At 40.3% G+C, this 20,833-nt stretch overlaps 1 protein-coding gene across 5 annotated transcripts in view; it reads left to right on the top strand.

Annotated features, from left to right (window-relative positions):
• LOC139750907 (protein brunelleschi-like) overlaps nucleotides 1–15,325 on the top strand; it is a 459,160-nt gene extending 443,835 nt beyond the window's left edge. For 4 of the 5 annotated variants that reach the window (XM_071665794.1, XM_071665793.1, XM_071665795.1 and 1 more), the window contains 3 exons: nucleotides 3,342–3,482; nucleotides 3,833–4,031; nucleotides 14,624–15,325. In XM_071665794.1, coding sequence (XP_071521895.1) covers nucleotides 3,342–3,482; nucleotides 3,833–4,031; nucleotides 14,624–14,778 — 495 coding nt within the window. In that variant the 3' untranslated portion in view covers nucleotides 14,779–15,325. The remainder of the gene's footprint in view (nucleotides 1–3,341; nucleotides 3,483–3,832; nucleotides 4,032–14,623) is intronic. The other variant, XM_071665792.1, reaches the window with a different exon arrangement.
• Nucleotides 15,326–20,833: the final 5,508 nt, after the last annotated feature.

The raw sequence follows: 20,833 nt of genomic DNA, 5'->3' as shown, positions 1-20,833 counted from the left end.
GCCTTTGTCTTTTCCTAGCGCTACCTCGCGTGGGGTGGGTTGGAAATGGATGAAGGCATCAAGTATGAATATGCACATGTGTATATGTGTATATGTCTGTGTATGTATGTGTATGCATATATGGAAATGTATAGTTATGTATATGTGCACATGTGGGCGTTTATGTATATACATGTGTATTTGGGTGGGTTGGGCCATTATTTCATTTGTTTCCTTGTGCTCCCTCACTAACGTGGGAGATGGTGGTTAAGTATAATATATGTGTCGGAGGTGGAGGGAACGAGGAGAAGTGGGAGACCAAATTGGAGGTGGAAAGATGGAGTGAAAAAGATTTTGAGCGATCGGGGCCTGAACATGCAGGAGGGTGAAAGGCGGGCAAGGAATAGAGTGAATTGGATCGATGTGGTATACCGGGGTTGACGGGCTGCCAGTGGATTGAATCAGGGCATGTGAAGCGTCTGGGGTAAACCATGGAAAGTTGTGTGGGGCCTGGATGTGGAAAGGGAGCTGTGGTTTCGGGCATTATTACATGACAGCTAGAGACTGAGTGTGAACGAATGGGGCCTTTGTTGTCTTTTCCTAGCGCTACCTCGCACACATGAGGGGGGAGGGGGATGGTATTCCATGTGTGGCGAGGTGGCGATGGGAATGAATAAAGGCAGACAGTGTGAATTGTGTGCTTGGGTATATATGTATGTGTCTGTGTGTGTGTATATATATATGTGTATATTGAGATGTATAGGTATGTATATTTGCGTGTGTGGACGTGTATACATGTGTATGGGGGTGGGTTGGGCCATTTCTTTCGTCTGTTTCCTTGCGCTACCTCGCAAACGCGGGAGACAGCGACAAAGCAGAATAATAATAATAATAATTATTTGTTAAATCTTCTCTGCTGTAGTCAGTGTGATTCATTGATAATTTTTTCATAGCAGAAAATTTTTGAAAGTATGTAAAATTACCAGTCGATTCACTCAGATGCATTGTTGTCTAGGTACAGTGTGTACTGGCAACACTACCCTCTTTTTTGGTAGAAAAGCCACTCCTACCTCATCTTGATCAATTTTTAGGTGCTAAAAGAGTTAGTATTCACAAATCACACTCCACAGGATCCAAAGACAGATCATCATTATCATGTTGAGGATCATTTGACTGCTGCTGTAGATCTAACTTAAAGCTTCTCAGTTTTCTAACCAGGAAATGTACTTAATATGGCATCGGTGAAGAGTAACTAAGTGTGGGAAGAAATTACCTTGCATAGCCATCTTACCCATCACACGCACTCAGTGCCTACCCTTGAAATTGAGGCATGAAACTCAATATAAATATCCATCTAGAGGCATTGCTCAGCTTATATGAATAAGGTTTATAATTTAGAAGATATACCTATTGATCCTGCTTTTTTCTCACCTACTTACATTAGCCTTGAAGGCTGTTTTGAGGGTACTAGAGGTCTCTTTTTCAAAAGCTTTATGATGTATGCATAGTCCATTGCACTCATTCAAAATAGCAATAAAGGGAACCAAGGATCAAAGGCAGGATCCAGTGGTACTAGAGCCCGTACTTAAAGTCAACAATGGTTGCCTTTCAAAGTTCAGAGTTACCACAGTCATTTTTTCCTATGTAGCATGGGGTACCCAAGCTGGTGGATATATTTAAACCTTACCCTCATGCCTGAGGAGTCCTTTCTATCTTCTTTAGGGTTCTGGGAGCACCGAGGAAGCTGGTTACATCCACTGGGCAGTACCACAGGTCACAGTGTGTTGTGGTGTTGTGTATATTGCCATGTTGGGAGAGGGCAAAGCATTTGAGCAGTAAGTGCTCAGTGTCTTCACTGTCATAGTTGCATCCTGAACATAAAGGGTTTTGAGATATATTGAATTAGTGTTTGTAGTGTCATAGGGATAGGTGTTATTTAGATCATAGATGAGAAAGTATTACTCATATATGCCTGGGGAGTGTGTTCTAGATGAGTGTTTGTTAGGTGGGGTGGCATTTAAGTCTGAGTTTAGGGGGTGGTTGTCTAGGGCTTGTCAGGTCATTTCAGTGCATATCTATTTTGTCAGTGTTATGTAGGTTGTTGGAGTGTGAAATGGAGGTAAACTTTTTATTTGTGTTTGGATTTTGGTTAATTTTAGAGTGGTTTGGATGGTAAAGGTCTTGTGTTGTTGCAAAGAATTAAGTGCCATGCATGCATATTCACATTTACTTCCACTATCCTTTTCACACTAACTCTAAAACTCAGACACCAGCTTCTGCAATTTTCCCCTTGAATCTGCTACCAGTGCCGCATTATCAGTAAATGACAACTGACTACGCTCGTGCAGACTACATTACTGTTCTTCTGTCCAAGACGTGCTTTTGTCTTTTAAACCACCCCATCCATAAACAGATTAAACAGCCATTGGTGACATCACGCATCCCTGTTGCAAACCTACTTTCACCTGAAACCAGTCACCATCCTCTTTATCCACTTGTGCTCATGCCTTACTCTCATGATGAAAACTCTATGCTAGAAATAGCTTTCCTCTTACACCTTATATTTATAAACCTGCCACAAAGCATCTCTGTCGAACGTATCATATGCTTTCTTCAGATCCATAAATACCACATACAAATCCTTATGTTTCTCGTAGTATTTCTCACACACATTCTTTAAAGCAAATTCCTGATTCACACATCCTTTACCACTCTGAAACCACTTGGTTCCTTTCCACTCTGAAGCTCTGTGCATGCTGCCACTCTTCAATAACCTCTTGTCCATATGGCAAAACAAGTACACTCAGCAAACGAATACCTGTGTAACTCTTTGAAATCATGTTTTTCACTTCCTCCAAAATTCCAAAATACTTTCCCTTGTCTCTTCCTTTTTCCCTTTCATTAAGCTCTTCATTTTCAGTTAAGCCCTGGCCCTGATTTGGACTTCTGTCCATGAAGAAAATATTATCCCCCTTGCTTTTGTATGGTGCATTCTGTCAATTGTCAGGCACTGCACCGTGTTCCATACAGATACCGAAAATTATAACCAACAAATTATACACATGCTGAAAATTGTAACCAAGAAATTGAATATGCAATTACACTCTTTATTAAGAAATTTAACTGCAGTACCACTTCAGCCACCTTGCCACTTTCCATCATACACAAGTCATTCACTACATCTTCTCTTTTCACCAAACCACCATGAAAATACTTTCTCATACTTTTTAACAAGTTTCTTACCCAACTTCATTTTATACCCCTGTTTTCTTTTTTTTTTTCAAAATTCTTGAAGAACTGCTTACTGTCTGCATGATTTATTTGTATCTATTTATAACTGTGTGTTTTTTGTTGGTTTACAGTATCGTAATGCCGGGGTGGTGGAGACAGAGGCTAGTATCAAGGCTGTTCACGTCCTGATTGAGCAGAGACGCTATCTCATGGCTGCAGAATTCCTTTCAAATGTAGTCTTCATTAACCTCCAGCTCTCTGATGAGGAAAAGGTAAAAATTTGTAAATTGTACTCCAGTGGTAGTGAAATATCTTTTAAAAGAATGTGGTTTAGAAAAAATTATTTGCAAATACAGTGAAAGGGACAGTTTAAGCTCAGTGTCAGACAGTGTTTACTGGTTATTCATGTTATTTTGCTTATAGTTTATGTGGTTGTCAGAATAGGTTTTTTAAGGATTGATGGAATAAGAGAGTGGAAGAAAACTTTATTTTTCCATTTAGCTTGAAAGTAATAGTCAGATTACTTTTATATACCAGGTAAACCTTTATGTGGTATAAGTTTCACAATTTAAATCAATATGATTCAAGTTACCTCATCATCATTACTATTTCAACCTTGCAGATTGCACGCTTCAATGCTCTGGCAGATCTTTATCATCAAATAGGATTTCACCGGAAAGCCTCATTCTTCCGTCGCGTGGCTGCAATGAGATGTGTGGCACCTCAGAATCAACAGCCAGACTGGGGTCAATGTTACCGCCTTTTGCTACAAACCCTAGAAGGATACAAAGTTTGCCTTGATCCCTTAGAATTTAGGAAAGGTGAGCTCTCTAAAAGTTAGGAATAGTTTCAAGCTGGTAATTCTCAATTATGAACTGCATATTGTAAGCAACTGTTGCTCTTAAACTGATTTTATCATCAAAGAAATAATGTTGTAACTTTTGATTAGTGGATATTGAACACATGACAAGTAGAGGTAATGAAAAAATTTTCTTGTTTAGATAAAGAATAGCAGGTATGTTCGTGACAGTTGGTATGGTGAAAAGGGAGGAAATAGTATTTTACTGTCTGCGATGAAATGTCACAAGTGTCAGGAGTGGTTGTGATTACAGTCATATTTTGAGAAAAAGGATGATAGTGTTTTCGATTGGTTAGTCAGGGTATTCTTTGTTTTAATGGCCTAAGAATAGATGCCCAAGGACTAGCTAAATGCTTGTATAGTGCCCTTACATAAAGGCAAAAGGGACAAAAGTGAATGCCCACATTTCGAGGTAAATGAGAATTGAACAAATATGATGAGGTGTAAGGGCGAGTGGTGATTGAGAGGATGATAACACTGTACAGAATGTCAGATTGCAAGGTGGAGCAGTGTGGTTTCAGTAGAGGTAGAAGATATGTGGATCAGGTGTTTGCTGTGAAGAATTTTTGTGAGTGAATGCTTGGAGAAAGAGAGTGAATTGTTTGTGGCATTTATTCATCCAGAGAAATTGTGTCATGATTGATGCAGAAGCATTTTGGAGGATATTACAAATGTGTGCAGTAAATGGGAAGATGTAGAATGCAGTGAAATGTTTTTAGCATGAGAATAAGGCCAATGTAAGTAGGGAGGGAGAGAGGTATTCTACCTGGTGAATATGAGTATTTGTCAAAGATGTGTAATGTCCCCAGGTTTTCTAATCCAGTCAGGAAGGGAGTGGTGAGGGAAGTGAATGCAAGGATTTTAAGAGGTTCAGGCCTTTGGTTTGTTAAGATGGGTAGAAGGGGCATGGTTGGTGGATCATTTGCCGTTTGGAGATGAGACATCTCTAGTGGCAGACTCTGAAGGGGTAAGTCCAAAGCTTGGTACATTATGGGAGAGTGTAAGAAAAGAGGAAGTTGAGAGTAAATATGAATAAAAATGGGGTAATAAGGTCCATTAGGTGGATGAGACAGAATGGCTTTAGTGTAAGTTTGAATGGGGAGGACCTGGGAGAAGTGGAATGGTTTTAGTATCGGAGTCACCTGACAGTGGGTGCAAAAATAAGTGTTGAAAAATTCATGGGGTGGGAGAGGAGTCAGGTTCCTCTGTGATTACTTGTATATTCTGTATGGGGAGGGAATTTTACACTGGGGAGGGAATTTTGCAATTGCTGAGCTCCATCTCTTGAACATTCTCTCTTATTTCACAACTATTTAGATTTATGTATGTCTGCATTGACCATGTCTTTAGTCATCTATTCATTTTATCTGCCATTCTTATGCAGTAAAAGTACTTCTTTACATCTTTTTTAGCAATTTCTTGCTTAATTTTGGCGTCATCTGATTGTTCTTTCCCTACATCTCTTGAAGAACTATTCACCATTTGTGCAATCAATTTGTTTCAAATCAGGTCATCCGTCAATCTTTTGTCTTCCTAGGTGGGTAAATTTAAGGTGTTCTGACTTTCCCTGCAACTCATCTCTCTTATTTTTGGTGCTGCTTAAGGTGTGGTTCCCATACTTGAAAAGCATATTCTGATTTTGATCTTTTTTAAGATAGGAACGGCTTGCTAAATGCATCCTCATCATATACTTATATTTGTTTGCAGGTGGTCTGTATGACTATTCTCTTATAAGAAACTCTCTTGGCAGGTTAAGGACAACATCGACTCCCACATCCTTGACATATGCAGAATTATGAAGTGTATTTCCTGCTAAATGATAGTGATGTTGAGGTCTTCATTCACTTTTGTCTCATCCTCATTACTTTATGTTTTTCTCAGACTGGGATTCATCAACCATATATTAGATCAACTTTTAGGTCTGTTTGGGTTCCTTTGCAAGGTGATGCAATCCCTCAGGCTTTTCATTTTCCTCATGACCTACGCATTATCTGTATACATGCTCAAGTACGATACTGTATCTTCAGGCAAGTTATTTGCGTGGATCAAGAAGAATGATTGTCTCAGAATAGAATCCTGTGGCTCTCTTTTGGTCACCTCAATCCTTATAGGGAAGGCTCTTCTAACATGCATCTTTTGCTTCCTTCCACTAGCTTAATCTTCTATCCATTGAGGGAGTTCCCTAACCTAACCTAATAATCCAGCTTCTTAATCAGCCATCTTTGTTACAAGTGTTGTATGCATTCAGGTAGCCCAGATACAAACAGTTCACCCAGCCTTACCTTTTTTGTAAGACAAAGCTTATAGAAATCTAAGAGTTTTGTTACACATGACCTCATTTCCCTAAAAATGTGCTGTTTCTCCTCTAGGTGAATTCTACTTTAGGAAGTTATCAATATGCTTTCTATAATTCAGTTCCTGTTCCTGGTCTCCTTTCTTATAGATGGGTATGATATTCACCCTTCTTCATTCCTTGTCTCTTCAGAGACATCCTGAACAATATTTGGAAAGATTTATTTAGTGTATCTGCAAACATATTCAGCACATATGGTAAAATTTCATTGGGAACATGCACCTTGTATGGGTAAAGACCTTATAGGATTCTGGTAATGCCTTTTCTAGCTTTCATGTGCATTGCAACAAAACTACATCCCCCCAATCCACTACTCGGTCCTACAAACCTTTCCATGATTTACCCCAGCTGTTTCATATGCCCTGGTTCAGTTCATTGACAGCATACCCCCCCTCTTATGCCACAGCTTTCTGGTTCATACTGTCCCACACATGCCTTTTGCCCTCTTTCACATCCAGGCCCCAATTATTTTACTAACATATCCAGTTTTACATCCAGGCTCCAATTATGTCACTGACGTATCCAACTCAGAGGGTATTGCTACATCATGACTTAGGTTAGCTGCTCATCTCTGCTATGTCCTTCCTTTGTTATTTGTTTACCTATTGCAAGAATCTCCATTGATGAAAAGGCTGTGACTTTAGTTGTTAGGATCTGATGCATGCGTTGTGTGCCTTCTGTGTTAGAAGATCAAGGTAATAGCTGAAATTAACAACTTGCGTCACAACTGTTAGTGGTTGACTATATAGTCAGTACCATCTGGCCACTTAGCCAGTGGTTCAGTTGGTAGAAATATTGGAGTTTTGAACTCCTGTGTGGATTGGTAGTGTACAAATCAGCATCTGGATATGGTCACAGTAGGAATTGGATAGACTAACTCTGTCAGTTTTCCATGGCATATACAGGTTATTTATATTTTATTTTGCTTTGTTGCTGTCTCCCGCATTAGCGAGGTAGCGCAGGGAAACAAACGAAAGAATGGCCCAACCCACCCACATACACATGTATATACATACACATCCACACATGCAAATATACATACCTATACATCTCAATGTATACATATATATACACACAGACATATACATATATACACATGTACACAATTCATACTGTCTGCCTTTATTCATTCCCATCGCCACCCCGCTACACATGAAATAAAAACCCCCTCCCCCCTCATGTGTGTGAGGTAGCGCTAGGAAAAGACAACAAAGGCCACATTGGTTCACACTCAGTCTCTAGCTGTCATGTAATAATGCACCGAAACCACAGCTCCCTTTCCACAGCCAGGCCCCACTGAACTTTCCATAGTTTACCCCAGACGCTTCACATGCCCTGGTTCAATCCATTGACAGCACGTCAACCCCGGTATACCACATCATTCCAATTCATTCTATTCCTTGCACTCCTTTCACCCTCCTGCATGATAAGGCCCCGATCACTCATAATCTTTTTCACTCCATCTTTCCACCTCCAATTTGGTCTCCCACTTCTCCTCATTCCCTCCACCTCTGACACATATATCCTCTTTGTCAGTCTCTCCTCACTCATTCTCTCCATGTGACCAAACCATTTCAAAACACCCTCTTCTGCTTTCTCAACCACACTCTTTTTATTACCACACATTTCTCTTACCGTATTATTACTTACTCGATCAAACCACCTCACACCACATATTGTCCTCAAACATCTCATTTCCAGCACATCCACCCTCCTCTGCACAGCTCTATCTATAGCCCATGCCTCGCAGCCATATACCATTGTTGGAACCACTATTCCTTCAAACATACCCATTTTTGCTTTCCGAGATAATGTTCTCGACCTCCACACATTCTTCAACGCTCCCAGAACTTTCGCCCCCTCCCCCACCCTATGATTCACTTCTGCTTCCATGATTCCATCCGCTGCGAAATCCTTTCCCAGATATCTAAAACACTTCACTTCCTCCAGTTTTTCTCCATTCAAACTTACCTCCCAATTGACTTGTCCCTCAACCCTACTGTATCTAATAACCTTGCTCTTATTCACATTTACTCTCAGCTTTCTTCTTTCACACACTTTACCAAACTCAGTCACCAGCTTCTGCAGTTTCTCACATGAATCAGCCACCAGTGCTGTATCATCAGCGAACAACAACTGACTCACTTCCCAAGCCCTCTCATCCACAACAGACTGCATACTTGCCCCTCTTTCCTAAACTCTTGCATTCATCTCCCTAACAACCCAACCATAAACATATTAAACAACCATGGAGACATCAGACACCCCTGCCACAAACCTACATTCACTGAGAACCAATCACTTTCCTCTCTTCCTACACGTACACATGCCTTACATCCTCGATAAAATCTTTTCACTGCTTCTAACAACTTGCCTCCCACACCATATATTCTTAATACCTTCCTCAGAGCATCTCTATCAACTCTATCATATGCCTTCTCCAGATCCATAAATGCTACAAACAAATCAATTTGCTTTTCTAAGTATTTCTCACATACATTCTTCAAAGCAAACACCTGATCCACACATCCTCTACCACTTCTGAAACCACAGTGCTCTTCCCCAATCTGATGCTCTGTATATGCCTTCACCCTCTCAATCAATACCCTCCCATATAATTTCCCACGAATACTCAACAAACTTATACCTCTGTAATTTGAGCACTCACTTTTATCCCCTTTGCCTTTGTACAATGGCACTAAGCAAGCATTCCGCCAATCCTCAGGCACCTCACCATGAGTCATACATACATTAAATAACCTTACCAACCAGTCAACAATACAGTCACCCCCTTTTTTAATGAATTCCACTGCAATACCTTCCAAACCCGCTGCCTTGCCAGTTTCATCTTCCGCAAAGCTTTTACTACCTCTTCTCTGTTTATGAAATCATTCTCGCTAACCCTCTCACTTTGCACACCACCTCAACCAAAACACCGTATATCTGCCACCATTTGCAGGCAACTGATGGTTTGGCACCTCCTTTAGTCTGGACAGAATTAAGTGAGGGAACTTGAAATTCCCGTGGCCACTAGACTAGTTTACTGGGCGGCCACAGATGGTGTTGTGTGTAGGGCACGCTTATTTACATTCTTTACACTGCACTTGTTGGTGGTGATACCGCAATTCTGTGAGATTCTTAGCTTATTTTGCTTGAATTTAACCCTAGCTATGGCTTCTAAGACATATGAAACTGTCAGTTGTGGTGTCAGACGTAAACACCAGTCCATATCAATCCAAAATAAAGTAGAACTGTCGAAAAAATGGACCGTGGTGTTTCGGTGCATAAGCTGTGTGACATCTACAGTATTGGTTCATCAACAGTTTATGATATAAAGAAGCAAAGGGAGAAAATATTGAGATTCTATGCAAACAATGATTCCAAGAAGCAAATGACGATTAGAAAAACAATGAAAGATGGTAAGAGTACTGAGCATGATCGAGTGATGATGGAATGGTTTCAACAGCGTCGGAGTGATGAGTGGACTTGTCAGGTAGCATGATCATGGACCAGGATAAGTTGTTCCACAAAGAATTTAGATTACAACATGAGATGACTGTAGTGAAGGACGACTTAGAGACTCAAGAAGTGTCATGGAATTTCCATGAATAAAAGGTGCGAAGAAAATTGGTCTGCAAACCATGAGGAGCTGCTGAGTATGTGGATGAATTTGCCAAACTCGTAGCTGATGAGCACCTCAGTCCAGAGCAGGTGTATAATGCAGATGAAACTGCATTATTTCATTTATTTATTTGATTTACATTTGATATTTGTTTAAATTAAATTTCTAGCGGTCCATGGTATACTTTAGACACATAGGAGATGTATAAATAGTGGGTTAGAGGTGTGTTGATGAATTATTATTATGTGACCACAGTTGGTCCGGCAACCACAGTTGGTGCCGGAAAATTGGTGGTGTACCTGTATATGATTATGGATTCACAATACTTTTTTCATATGTATATATATGTATATGTGTGTGTGTGTGTATATGTGCATGTGTATGTGTATGTATATATATATGTATATATATATATATATATATATATATATATATATATATATATATATATATATATATATATATATATATATTATCCCTGGAGATAGGGGTGAAAGAATACTTCAACCGCATTCCTTGCGTGTCGTAGAAGGCGACTAGAGGGGACGGGAGCGGGGGGCCAGAAATCCTCCCCTCCTTGTATTTTTTTTAACTTTCTAAAATGGGAAACAGAAGAAGGAGTCATGCGGGGAGTGCTCATCCTCCTCGAAGGCTCAGACTGGGGTGTCTAAATGTGTGTGGATGTAACCAAGATGTGAAAAAAGGAGAGATAGGTAGTATGTTTGAGGAAAGGAACCTGGATGTTTTGGCTCTGAGTGAAACGAAGCTCAAGGGTAAAGGGGAAGAGTGGTTTGGGAATGTCTTGGGAGTAAAGTCAGGGGTTAGTGAGAGGACAAGAGTAAGGGAAGGAGTAGCAGTACTCCTGAAACAGGAGTTGTGGGAGTATGTGATAGAATGTAAGAAAGTAAATTCTCGATTAATATGGGTAAAACTGAAGGTTGATGGAGAGAGATGGGTGATTATTGGTGCATATCCACCAGGGCATGAGAAGAAAGATCATGAGAGGCAAGTGTTTTGGGAGCAGTTGAATGAGTGTGTTAGTGGTTTTGTTGCACGGGACCGGGTCATAGTGATGGGTGATTTGAATGCAAAGGTGAGTAATGTGGCATGGGGTGTTCAGTGTTGTAAATGGAAATGGTGAAGAGCTTGTAGATTTATGTGCTGAAAAAGGACTGGTGATTGGGAATACCTGGTTTAAAAAGCGAGATATACATAAGTATACGTATGTAAGTAGGAGAGATGGCCTGAGAGCATTATTGGATTACGTGTTAATTGACAGGCGCGCGAAAGAGAGACTTTTGGATGTTAATGTGCTGAGAGGTGCAACTGGAGGGATGTCTGATCATTATCTTGTGGAGGCTAAGGTGAAGATTTGTATGGGTTTTCAGAAAAGAAGAGTGAATGTTGGGGTGAAGAGGGTGGTGAGAGTAAGTGAGCTTGGGAAGGAGACTTGTGTGAGGAAGTACCAGGAGAGACTGAGTACAGAATGGAAAAAGGTGAGAACAATGGATGTAAGGGGAGTGGGGGAGGAATGGGATGTATTTAGGGAAGCAGTGATGGATTGCGCAAAAGATGCTTGTGGCATGAGAAGAGTGGGAGGTGGGTTGATTAGAAAGGGTAGTGAGTGGTGGGATGAAGAAGTAAGATTATTAGTGAAAGAGAAGAGAGAGGCATTTGGACGATTTTTGCAGGGAAAAAATGCAATTGAGTGGGAGATGTATAAAAGAAAGAGACAGGAGGTCAAGAGAAAGGTGCAAGAGGTGAAAAAGAGGGCAAATGAGAGTTGGGGTGAGAGAGTATCATTAAATTTCAGGGAGAATAAAAAGATGTTTTGGAAGGAGGTAAATAAAGTTTGTAAGACAAGGGAACAAGTGGGAACTTCAGTGAAGGGCGCAAATGGGGAGGTGATAACAAGTAGTGGTGATGTGAGAAGGAGATGGAGTGAGTATTTTGAAGGTTTGTTGAATGTGTTTGACGATAGAGTGGCAGATATAGGGTGTTTTGGTCGAGGTGGTGTGCAAAGTGAGAGGGTTAGGGAAAATGAATTGGTAAGCCAGAGAAGAGGTAGTAAAAGCCTTGCGGAAGATGAAAGCCGGCAAGGCAGCAGTTTTGGATGGTATTGCAGTGGAATTTATTAAAAAAGGGGGTGACTGTATTGTTGACTGGTTGGTAAGGTTATTTAATGTATGTATGACTCATGGTGAGGTGCCTGAGGATTGGCGGAATGCGTGCATAGTGCCATTGTACAAAGGCAAAGGGGATAAGAGTGAGTGCTCAAATTACAGAGGTATAAGTTTGTTGAGTATTCCTGGTAAATTATATGGGAGGGTATTGATTGAGAGGGTGAAGGCATGTACAGAGCATCAGATTGGGGAAGAGCAGTGTGGTTTTCAGAAGTGGTAGAGGATGTGTTGATCAGGTGTTTGCTTTGAAGAATGTATGTGAGAAATACTTAGAAAAGCAAATGGATTTGTATGTAGCATTTATGGATCTGGAGAAGGCATATGATAGAGTTGATAGAGATGCTCTGTGGAAGGTATTAAGAATATATGGTGTGGGAGGCAAGTTGTTAGAAGCAGTGAAAAGTTTTTATCGAGGATGTAAGGCATGTGTACGTGTAGGAAGAGAGGAAAGTGATTGGTTCTCAGTGAATGTAGGTTTGCGGCAGGGGTGTGTGATGTCTCCATTGTTGTTTAATTTGTTTATGGATGGGGTTGTTAGGGAGGTGAATGCCAGAGTTTTGGAATGAGGGGCAAGTATGAAGTCTGTTGTGGATGAGAGAGCTTGGGAAATGAGTCAGTTGTTGTTCGCTGATGATACAGCGCTGGTGGCTGATTCATGTGAGGAACTGCAGAAGCTGGTGACTGAGTTTGGTAAAGTGTGTGAAAGAAGAAAGTTAAGAGTAAATGTGAATAAGAGCAAGGTTATTAGGTACAGTAGGGTTGAGGGTCAAGTCAATTGGGAGGTAAGTTTGAATGGAGAAAAACTGGAGGAAGTAAAGTGTTTTAGATATCTGGGAGTGGATCTGGCAGCGGATGGAACCATGGAAGCGGAAGTGGATCATAGGGTGGGGGAGGGGGCGAAAATCCTGGGAGCCTTGAAGAATGTGTGGAAGTCGAGAACATTATCTCGGAAAGCAAAAATGGGTATGTTTGAAGGAATAGTGGTTCCAACAATGTTGTATGGTTGCGAGGTGTGGGCTATGGATAGAGTTGTGGGCAGGAGGATGGATGCGCTGGAAATGCGATGTTTGAGGACAATGTGTGGTGTGAGGTGGTTTGATCGAGTAAGTAACGTAAGGGTAAGAGAGATGTGTGGAAATAAAAAGAGCGTGGTTGAGAGAGCAGAAGAGGGTGTTTTGAAATGGTTTGGGCACATGGAGAGAATGAGTGAGGAAAGATTGACCAAGAGGATATATGTGTCGGAGGTGGAGGGAACGAGGAGAAGTGGGAGACCAAATTGGAGGTGGAAAGATGGGGTGAAAAAGATTTTGTGTGTAATCGGGGCCTGAACATGCAGTAGGGTGAAAGGAGGGCAATGAATAGAGTGAATTGGATCGATGTGGTATACCGGGGTTGACGTGCTGTCAGTGGATTGAATCAGGGCATGTGAAGCGTCTGGGGTAAACCATGGAAAGCTGTGTAGGTATGTATATTTGCGTGTGTGGACGGTATGTATATACATGTGTATGGGGGTGGTTTGGGCCATTTCTTTCGTCTGTTTCTTTGCGCTACCTCACAAACGCGGGAGACAGCGACAAACAAAAAAAAAAAGATATATATATATATATATATATATATATATATATATATATATATATATATATATATATATGTAGAGTGAATTGGATCGATGTGGTATACCGGGGTTGACGTGCTGTCAGTGGATTGAATCAGGGCATGTGAAGCGTCTGGGGTAAACCATGGAAAGCTGTGTAGGTATGTATATTTGCGTGTGTGGATGTATGTATATACATGTGTATGGGGGTGGGTTGGGCCATTTCTTTCGTCTGTTTCCTTGCGCTACCTCGCAAACGCGGGAGACAGCGACAAAGCAAAAAAAAAAAAAAGAATAAAGAATTTAGATTACAACATGAGATGACTGTAGTGAAGGATGACTTAGAGACTCAAGAAGTTTCATGGAATTTCCCTGAATAAAAGGTGCGGAGAAAATCGGTCTGCAAACCATGAGGAGCTGCTGAGTATGTGGATGAATTTGCCAAACTCGTAGCTGATGAACACCTCAGTCCAGAGCAGGTGTATAATGCAGATGAAACTGCATTATTTCATTTATTTATTTGATTTACATTTGATATTTGTTTAAATTAAATTTCTAGCGGTCCATGGTATACTTTAGACACATAGGAGATGTATAAATAGTGGGTTAGAGGTGTGTTGATGAATTATTATTATGTGACCACAGTTGGTCCGGCAACCACAGTTGGTGCTGGAAAATTGGTGGTGTACCTGTATATGATTATGGATTCACAATACTTTTTTCAGCTACAAATTTATTGAAATTGCATCTTCCAATTGGAAATTCTATTGGATAGCATTAGATAATTTGATTTGTTTTTCAGATGGCAGTCAAGGGTGGCCTTCGCTACAAATTCAGATCTTGCAAGAGTTAGTGGGCACATCAAGAAGAATGGGTCAAAATGCCTTATGTACACGTCACCAAGCTTTTTTAGGTAACTCCCTTAGATATAACTGTAATGTACTTCATGGAGTGTGAGTCTTTGATATGTAAAAGTATGATTATAGCAGGAAGCTACACACTTATCTTGCAGTTTTCCTTCAACTGTTTTAACTTCCATATATTTTCAACCCATGTTCAAAATGCTTAAGAAAAATTCAGGCTTCCTCACATGTATAGAAGCACTTACTACATATTCTCTTTGTTCTCCATGTAAGAACATAGTCTTCGTTCATACTTTTATTCTCTTACTACATTTCATGGAGTCAAAAGTTATTCCTTTCCATATTCTTAGATACTCACTGCAATTATCAAACAGTGATAAGTTTGATATAATCCTGATGGTGAAGGATCGTAGCTACTCAGATGGTTAACAGAAATGTTTGAAAAAAGAAAAAGGATTTCTTGATATGAACTTCATGATTTGTGTAATAATTTGACCTTAAGAGTTGTGAGAATTTATGTTCATTAATTTCTAGATCTGCCAGTTAAAGATTTCTTTAAATCTATGTTACAGAAAAAATTTTTGGTTAAGAAGTGCAGAAAATGTATGAAAAAGTAGCCTTCCATAAGTGATGATAGAGTCACTAAACTAAGTCAATAAACAGTTAAAATCATTATTTATCAATAAAAAATTGATACCAATAACCATTATATTATAACTTGATCACATACAGGTACACCACCGAATTTCCTGCAACTGATGGTTCAGTACCTCCTTTAGTCCAAAGAAAATTACGGGAGGGAACTTGGTATTACCGCGGCCACCAAACTAGTTTAGTGGGCGGCCACAGATGGCATTGTGTGTAGGGCGCTCTTATTTAAATTTCTTACACTGCTCTTGTTGGAGGTGATACTGAAATTCTGTCAGATTCTTAGCTTATTTTGCTTAATTTTAACCCTAGCTATGGCTTCTAAGACATATGAGAGTGTCAGTCGTGGTGTCAAACATAAACACCAGTCCATATCAATCCAAGATAAAGTAGAACTGTTGAAAAAAATAGACAGTGGTGTTTCGGTGCATAAGCTGTGTGACATCTACAGTATTGGTTCATCATCTGTTTATGATATAAAGAAGCAAAGTGAGAAAATATTGAAATTCTATGCAGACAGCGATTCCAAAAAGCAAATGACGATTAGAAAAACAATGAAAGATGGTAAGAGTACTGCATGATCGAGTGATGATGGAATGGTTTTGACAACGTCGGAGTGATGGGTGGACTTGTCAGGTAGTATGATAATGAACCAGGCTAAGTTGTTCCATAAAGAACTTGAATTACAACATGAGCGTGACTATAGTGAAGGATGACTTCAAAGGTTCAAGAAGCATCGTGGAATTTCCATGAATAAAGTATGCGGAGAAAAGTGGTCGGCAAACCACGAAGGAACTGCTGAGCATGTGGACGAATTTGCAAAACTCGTAGCTGACGAGCACCTCAGTCCTGAGCAGGTGTATAATGCATACGAAACTGTATTATTCTGGCGATGCACACCTAGGAAAACACTTAACAACAGAAGATGAAGAAGACCCCACAGGATTCAAACAATCTGAGGACAGACTTACTAATCTTAGCATGCTCAAACATTTAATATTTGTTAAATTTAGATTTCTAGCAGGCCATGATATACTTTAAACACATGGGAGATGTGTGATTAGTGGGTTAGAGGTGTTTTGATGAATTATTATTACATGACCACGGTTGGTCCGGCAGTATGGTTAATCCGGCAAGGCTTTGGAACCAAGAGTACCAGAAAATTGGTGGTGTACCTGTATTAAGAAGTGCAAGATCTTCTGGTGAAAAATGCAAGCTGTTATTTTGCCATGGTTAATATTACTTCACTTTTACTTCTGTGAAAATTATGATAATGACAAAATAAGTATTATGTATGTATATTCAGAATTACTTACATCTGGATTTGATGAAAAATGTACCTATTATTGTAAATCTGATACCTGATACCTGTAGGTTGATATGATATCTTAAGTCAAATACTTTCTTAATGTGGAAGGTTTGACCTTGGACACTCTCAGTCTTGTCCTGTTCTTATGCAGGAACTGGTGTAGCAGAACCAGTTGTTGATAGTAAGTTAGGTGTTTCCACCCACCTCCTAATCGCCCAATTGAGCCCATAAAGTATCCTAATCATCGTTCATCAACATTCTCAAACTCGCTCCCAATATAAGATGCTGCCTTAATGGATTCAGTTTCCGCATTAGTTGCAGTGCTCTTCCTCTTGCTACTCATGATTGCTTTTGGAAAAACAAAAAGACTGGAAAATCTTATCTTTGAACATTAAAAACACTTTGGTAGCTTGTTTTCTGTAACCTCTGACCTATATCTGCATATGATGGAAAATATGCATTACTGTTGCTTGATAATTGATTGGTAAATTGATAATGTCATGAACAAAAGAATTATGTGACATGAGGGTTAAATGGCTACTCACTATGAAATCTGTCAGCTGATCAAATGTAAGCAAACCCTGCCAACTGTGCTCCATACATAAGGCAGCTTTCCGAAACAATGACATATTTGTATGCTTATAAGAGGATATGTCATTTTTCTGAACATTACAGGATGATATACCATCTGTAATGTGCCTATAAATAGAAATCCAAACTCGAACATCATACACACAGACTGTGAATGAAGGAACACAAATGTAAGAACTGTGCATGCCAACAGATTGGGGTGTCTAAATGTGTGTGGATGTAACCAAGATGAGAAAAAAGGAGAGATAGGTAGTATGTTTGAGGAAAGGAACCTGGATGTTTTGGCTCAGAGTGAAACGTAGCTCAAGGGTAAAGGGGAAGAGTGATTTGGGAATGTCTTGGGAGTAAAGTCAGGGGTTAGTGAGAGGACAAGAGCAAGGGAAGGAGTAGCAATACTCCTGAAACAGGAGTTGTGGGAGTATGTGATAGAGTGTAAGAAAGTAAACTCTAGATTGATATGGGTAAAACTGAAAGTTGATGGAGAGAGTTGGGTGACTATTGGTGCATATGCACCTGGGGATGAGAAGAAAGATCATGAGAGGCAAGTGTTTTGGGAGCAGCTGAGTGAGTGTGTTCGTAGTTTTGATGCACAAGACCAGGTTATAGTGATGGGTGATTTGAATGCAAAAGGGAGTAATGTGGCAGTAGAAGGAATAATTGGTGTACATGGGGTGTTCAGTGTTGTAAATGGAAATGGTGAAGAGCTTGTAGATTTATGTGGTGAAAAAGGACTGGTGATTCTGACTACCTGGTTTAAAAAGAGACATATGCATAAATATACTTATGTAAGTAGGAGAAATGGCCAGAGAGCGTTATTGGGTTATGTGTTAATTTATAGGCATGCGAAAGAGAGACTTTTGGATGTTAATGTACTGAGAGGTGCAACTGGAGGGATGTCTGATCATTATCTTGTGGAGATGAAGGTGAAGATTTGGACAGGTTTTCAAGAAAGATGAGAGAATGTTAGGGTGAAAAGAGTGGTGAGAGTAAGTGAGCTTGGGAAGGAGACTTGTGTGAGGAAATACCAGGAGAGACCGAGTACAGAAGTTAAAAAGATGAGAACTAAGGACGTAAGGGGAGTGGGGGAGAAATGAAATGTATTTAGGGAAACACTGGCTTGTGGCAATAGAAGCGTGGGAGGTGGGCAGATTAGAAAGGGTAGTGTGTGGTGGGATGAAGAAGTAAGAATATGAGTGAAAGACAACAGAGAGGCATTTGGACAATTTTTGCAGGGAAATAATGCAAATGACTGGGAGATGTATAAAAGAAAGAGGCAGGAGGTCAAGAGAAAGGTGCAAGAGGTGAAAAAGAGGGCAAGTGAGAGTTTGGGTGAGAGAGTATCATTAAATTTTAGGAAGAATAAAAACATGCTTTGGAAGGAGGTGAATAAAGTGCGTAAGACAAGGGAACAAATGGGAACTTCAGTTAAGGGAGCTAATGGGGAGGTGATAACAAGTAGTGGTGAGGTGAGAAGGAGATGGAGTGAGTATTTTGAAGGTTTGTTGAATGTGTTTGATGATAGAGTGGCAGATATAGGGTGTTTTGGTCGAGGTGGTGTGCAGAGTGAGAGGGTTAGGGAAAATGATATGGAAAACAGACAAGAGGTAGTAAAAGATTTGCAGAAGATGAAAGTTGGCAAGGCAGCGGGTTTGGATGGTATTGCAGTAGAATTTATTAGAAAAGGAGGTGACTGTATTGTTGACTGGTTGGTAAGGTTATGTAATGTATGTATGTCTCATGGTGAGGTACCTGAGGATAGGCAGAATTCTTGCATAGTGCCATTGTACAAAGGCAAAGGGGATAAGAGTGAATGCTCAAATTACAGAGGTATAAGTTTGTTGAGTATTCCTGGGAAATCATATGGGAGGGTATTGATTGAGAGGGTGAAGGCATGTACAGAGCATCAGATTGGGGAAGAGCAGTGTGGTTTCAGAAGTGGTAGAGGATGTGTGGATCAGGTGTTTGCTTTGAAGAATGTATGTGAGAAATACTTAGAAAAGCACATGGATTTGTATGTAGCATTTATGGATCTGGAGAAGGCATAGGATAGAGTTGATAGAGATGCTCTGTGGAAGGTAATACGAATATATGGTGTGGGAGGCAAGTTGTTAGAAGCAGTGAAAAGTTTTTGTCGAGGATGTAAGGCATTGTGCGTGTAGGAAGAGAGGAAAGTGATTGTTTCTCAGTGAATGTAGGTTTGCGGCAGGGGTGTGTGATGTCTCCATGGTTGTTTAATTTGTTTATGGATGGGGTTGTTAGGGAGGTGAATGCAAGCGTTTTGGAAAGAGGGGCAAGTATGCAGTCTGTTGTGGATGAGAGAGCTTGGGAAGTGAGTCAGTTATTGTTCGCTGATGATGCAGTGCTGGTGGCTGATTCGTGTGAGAAACTGCAAAAGCTGGTGGCTAAGTTTGGTAAGATGTGTGAAAGAAGAAAGCTGAGAGTAAATGTGAATAAGAGCATGGTTATTAGGTACAGTAGGGTTGAGGGACAAGTCAATTGGGAGGTAAGTTTGAATGGAGAAAAACTGGAGGAAGTAAAGTGTTTTAGATATCTGGGAAAGGATTTGGCAGCGGATGGAACCATGGAAGCGGAAGTGAATCATAGGGTGGGGGAGGGGAAGAAAGTTCTGGGAATGTTTAAGAATGTGTGGAAGTCGAGAACATTATCTCGGAAAGCAAAAATGGGTATTTTTGAAGGAATAATGGTTCCAACAATGTTATATGGTTGCGAGGCATGGGCTATGGATAGATTTGTATGGAGGATGGATGTGCTGGAAATGAGATGTTTGAGGACAATATGTGGTGTGAGGTGGTTTGATCGAGTAAGTAATAATAGGGTAATAGAGATGTGTGGTAATAAAAATAGTGTGGTTGAGAGAGCAGAAGAGGGTGTTTTGAAATGGTTTGGTCACATGGAGAGAATGAGTGAGGAAAGATTGACAGAGAGGATATATGTGTCGGAGGTGGAGAGAACGAGGAAAAGTGGGAGACCAAATTGGAGATGGAAAGATGGAGTGAAAAAGATTTTGAGTGATCGAGGCCTGAACATGCAGGAGAGTGAAAGGCGTGCAAGGAATAGAGTGAATTGGAACGATGTTGTATACCGGGGTCGACGTGCTGTCAATGGATTGAACCAGTGCATGTGAAGTGTCTGGGGTAAACCATGGAAAGTTGTGTGGGGCCTGGCTGTGGAAAGGGAGCTGTGGTTTCGATGCATTATTACATGACAGCTAGAAACTGAGTTTGAACGAATGTGGCCTTTGTTGTCTTTTCCTATCGCTACCTCGTGCACATTTGGGGGAAGGAAGTTGTTATTTCATGTGTGGCTGGGTGGCGATGGGAATGAATAAGGGCAGACAGTATGGATTATGTACATGTGTACATATGTATATGTCTGTGTGTGTATATATATGTATACATTGAGATGTATAGGTATGTATATTTGCATGTGTGGATGTGTATGTATATACGTGTGTATGTGGGTGGGTTGGGCCATTTCTTTTGTCTGTTTCCTTGCGCTACCTCACTAACGTGGGAGACAGCGACAAAGCAAAATAATAAAAAGAAAATAATATATATATATATCCCTGGGGATAGGGGAG

Source organism: Panulirus ornatus, chromosome 10 (genome assembly GCF_036320965.1).
Source record: "Panulirus ornatus isolate Po-2019 chromosome 10, ASM3632096v1, whole genome shotgun sequence".
Classification (NCBI taxonomy): Eukaryota; Metazoa; Arthropoda; class Malacostraca; order Decapoda; family Palinuridae; genus Panulirus; species Panulirus ornatus.
Note: the sequence above shows the minus strand (reverse complement) of the source record. Positions and strands in the feature narration are given on the sequence as shown.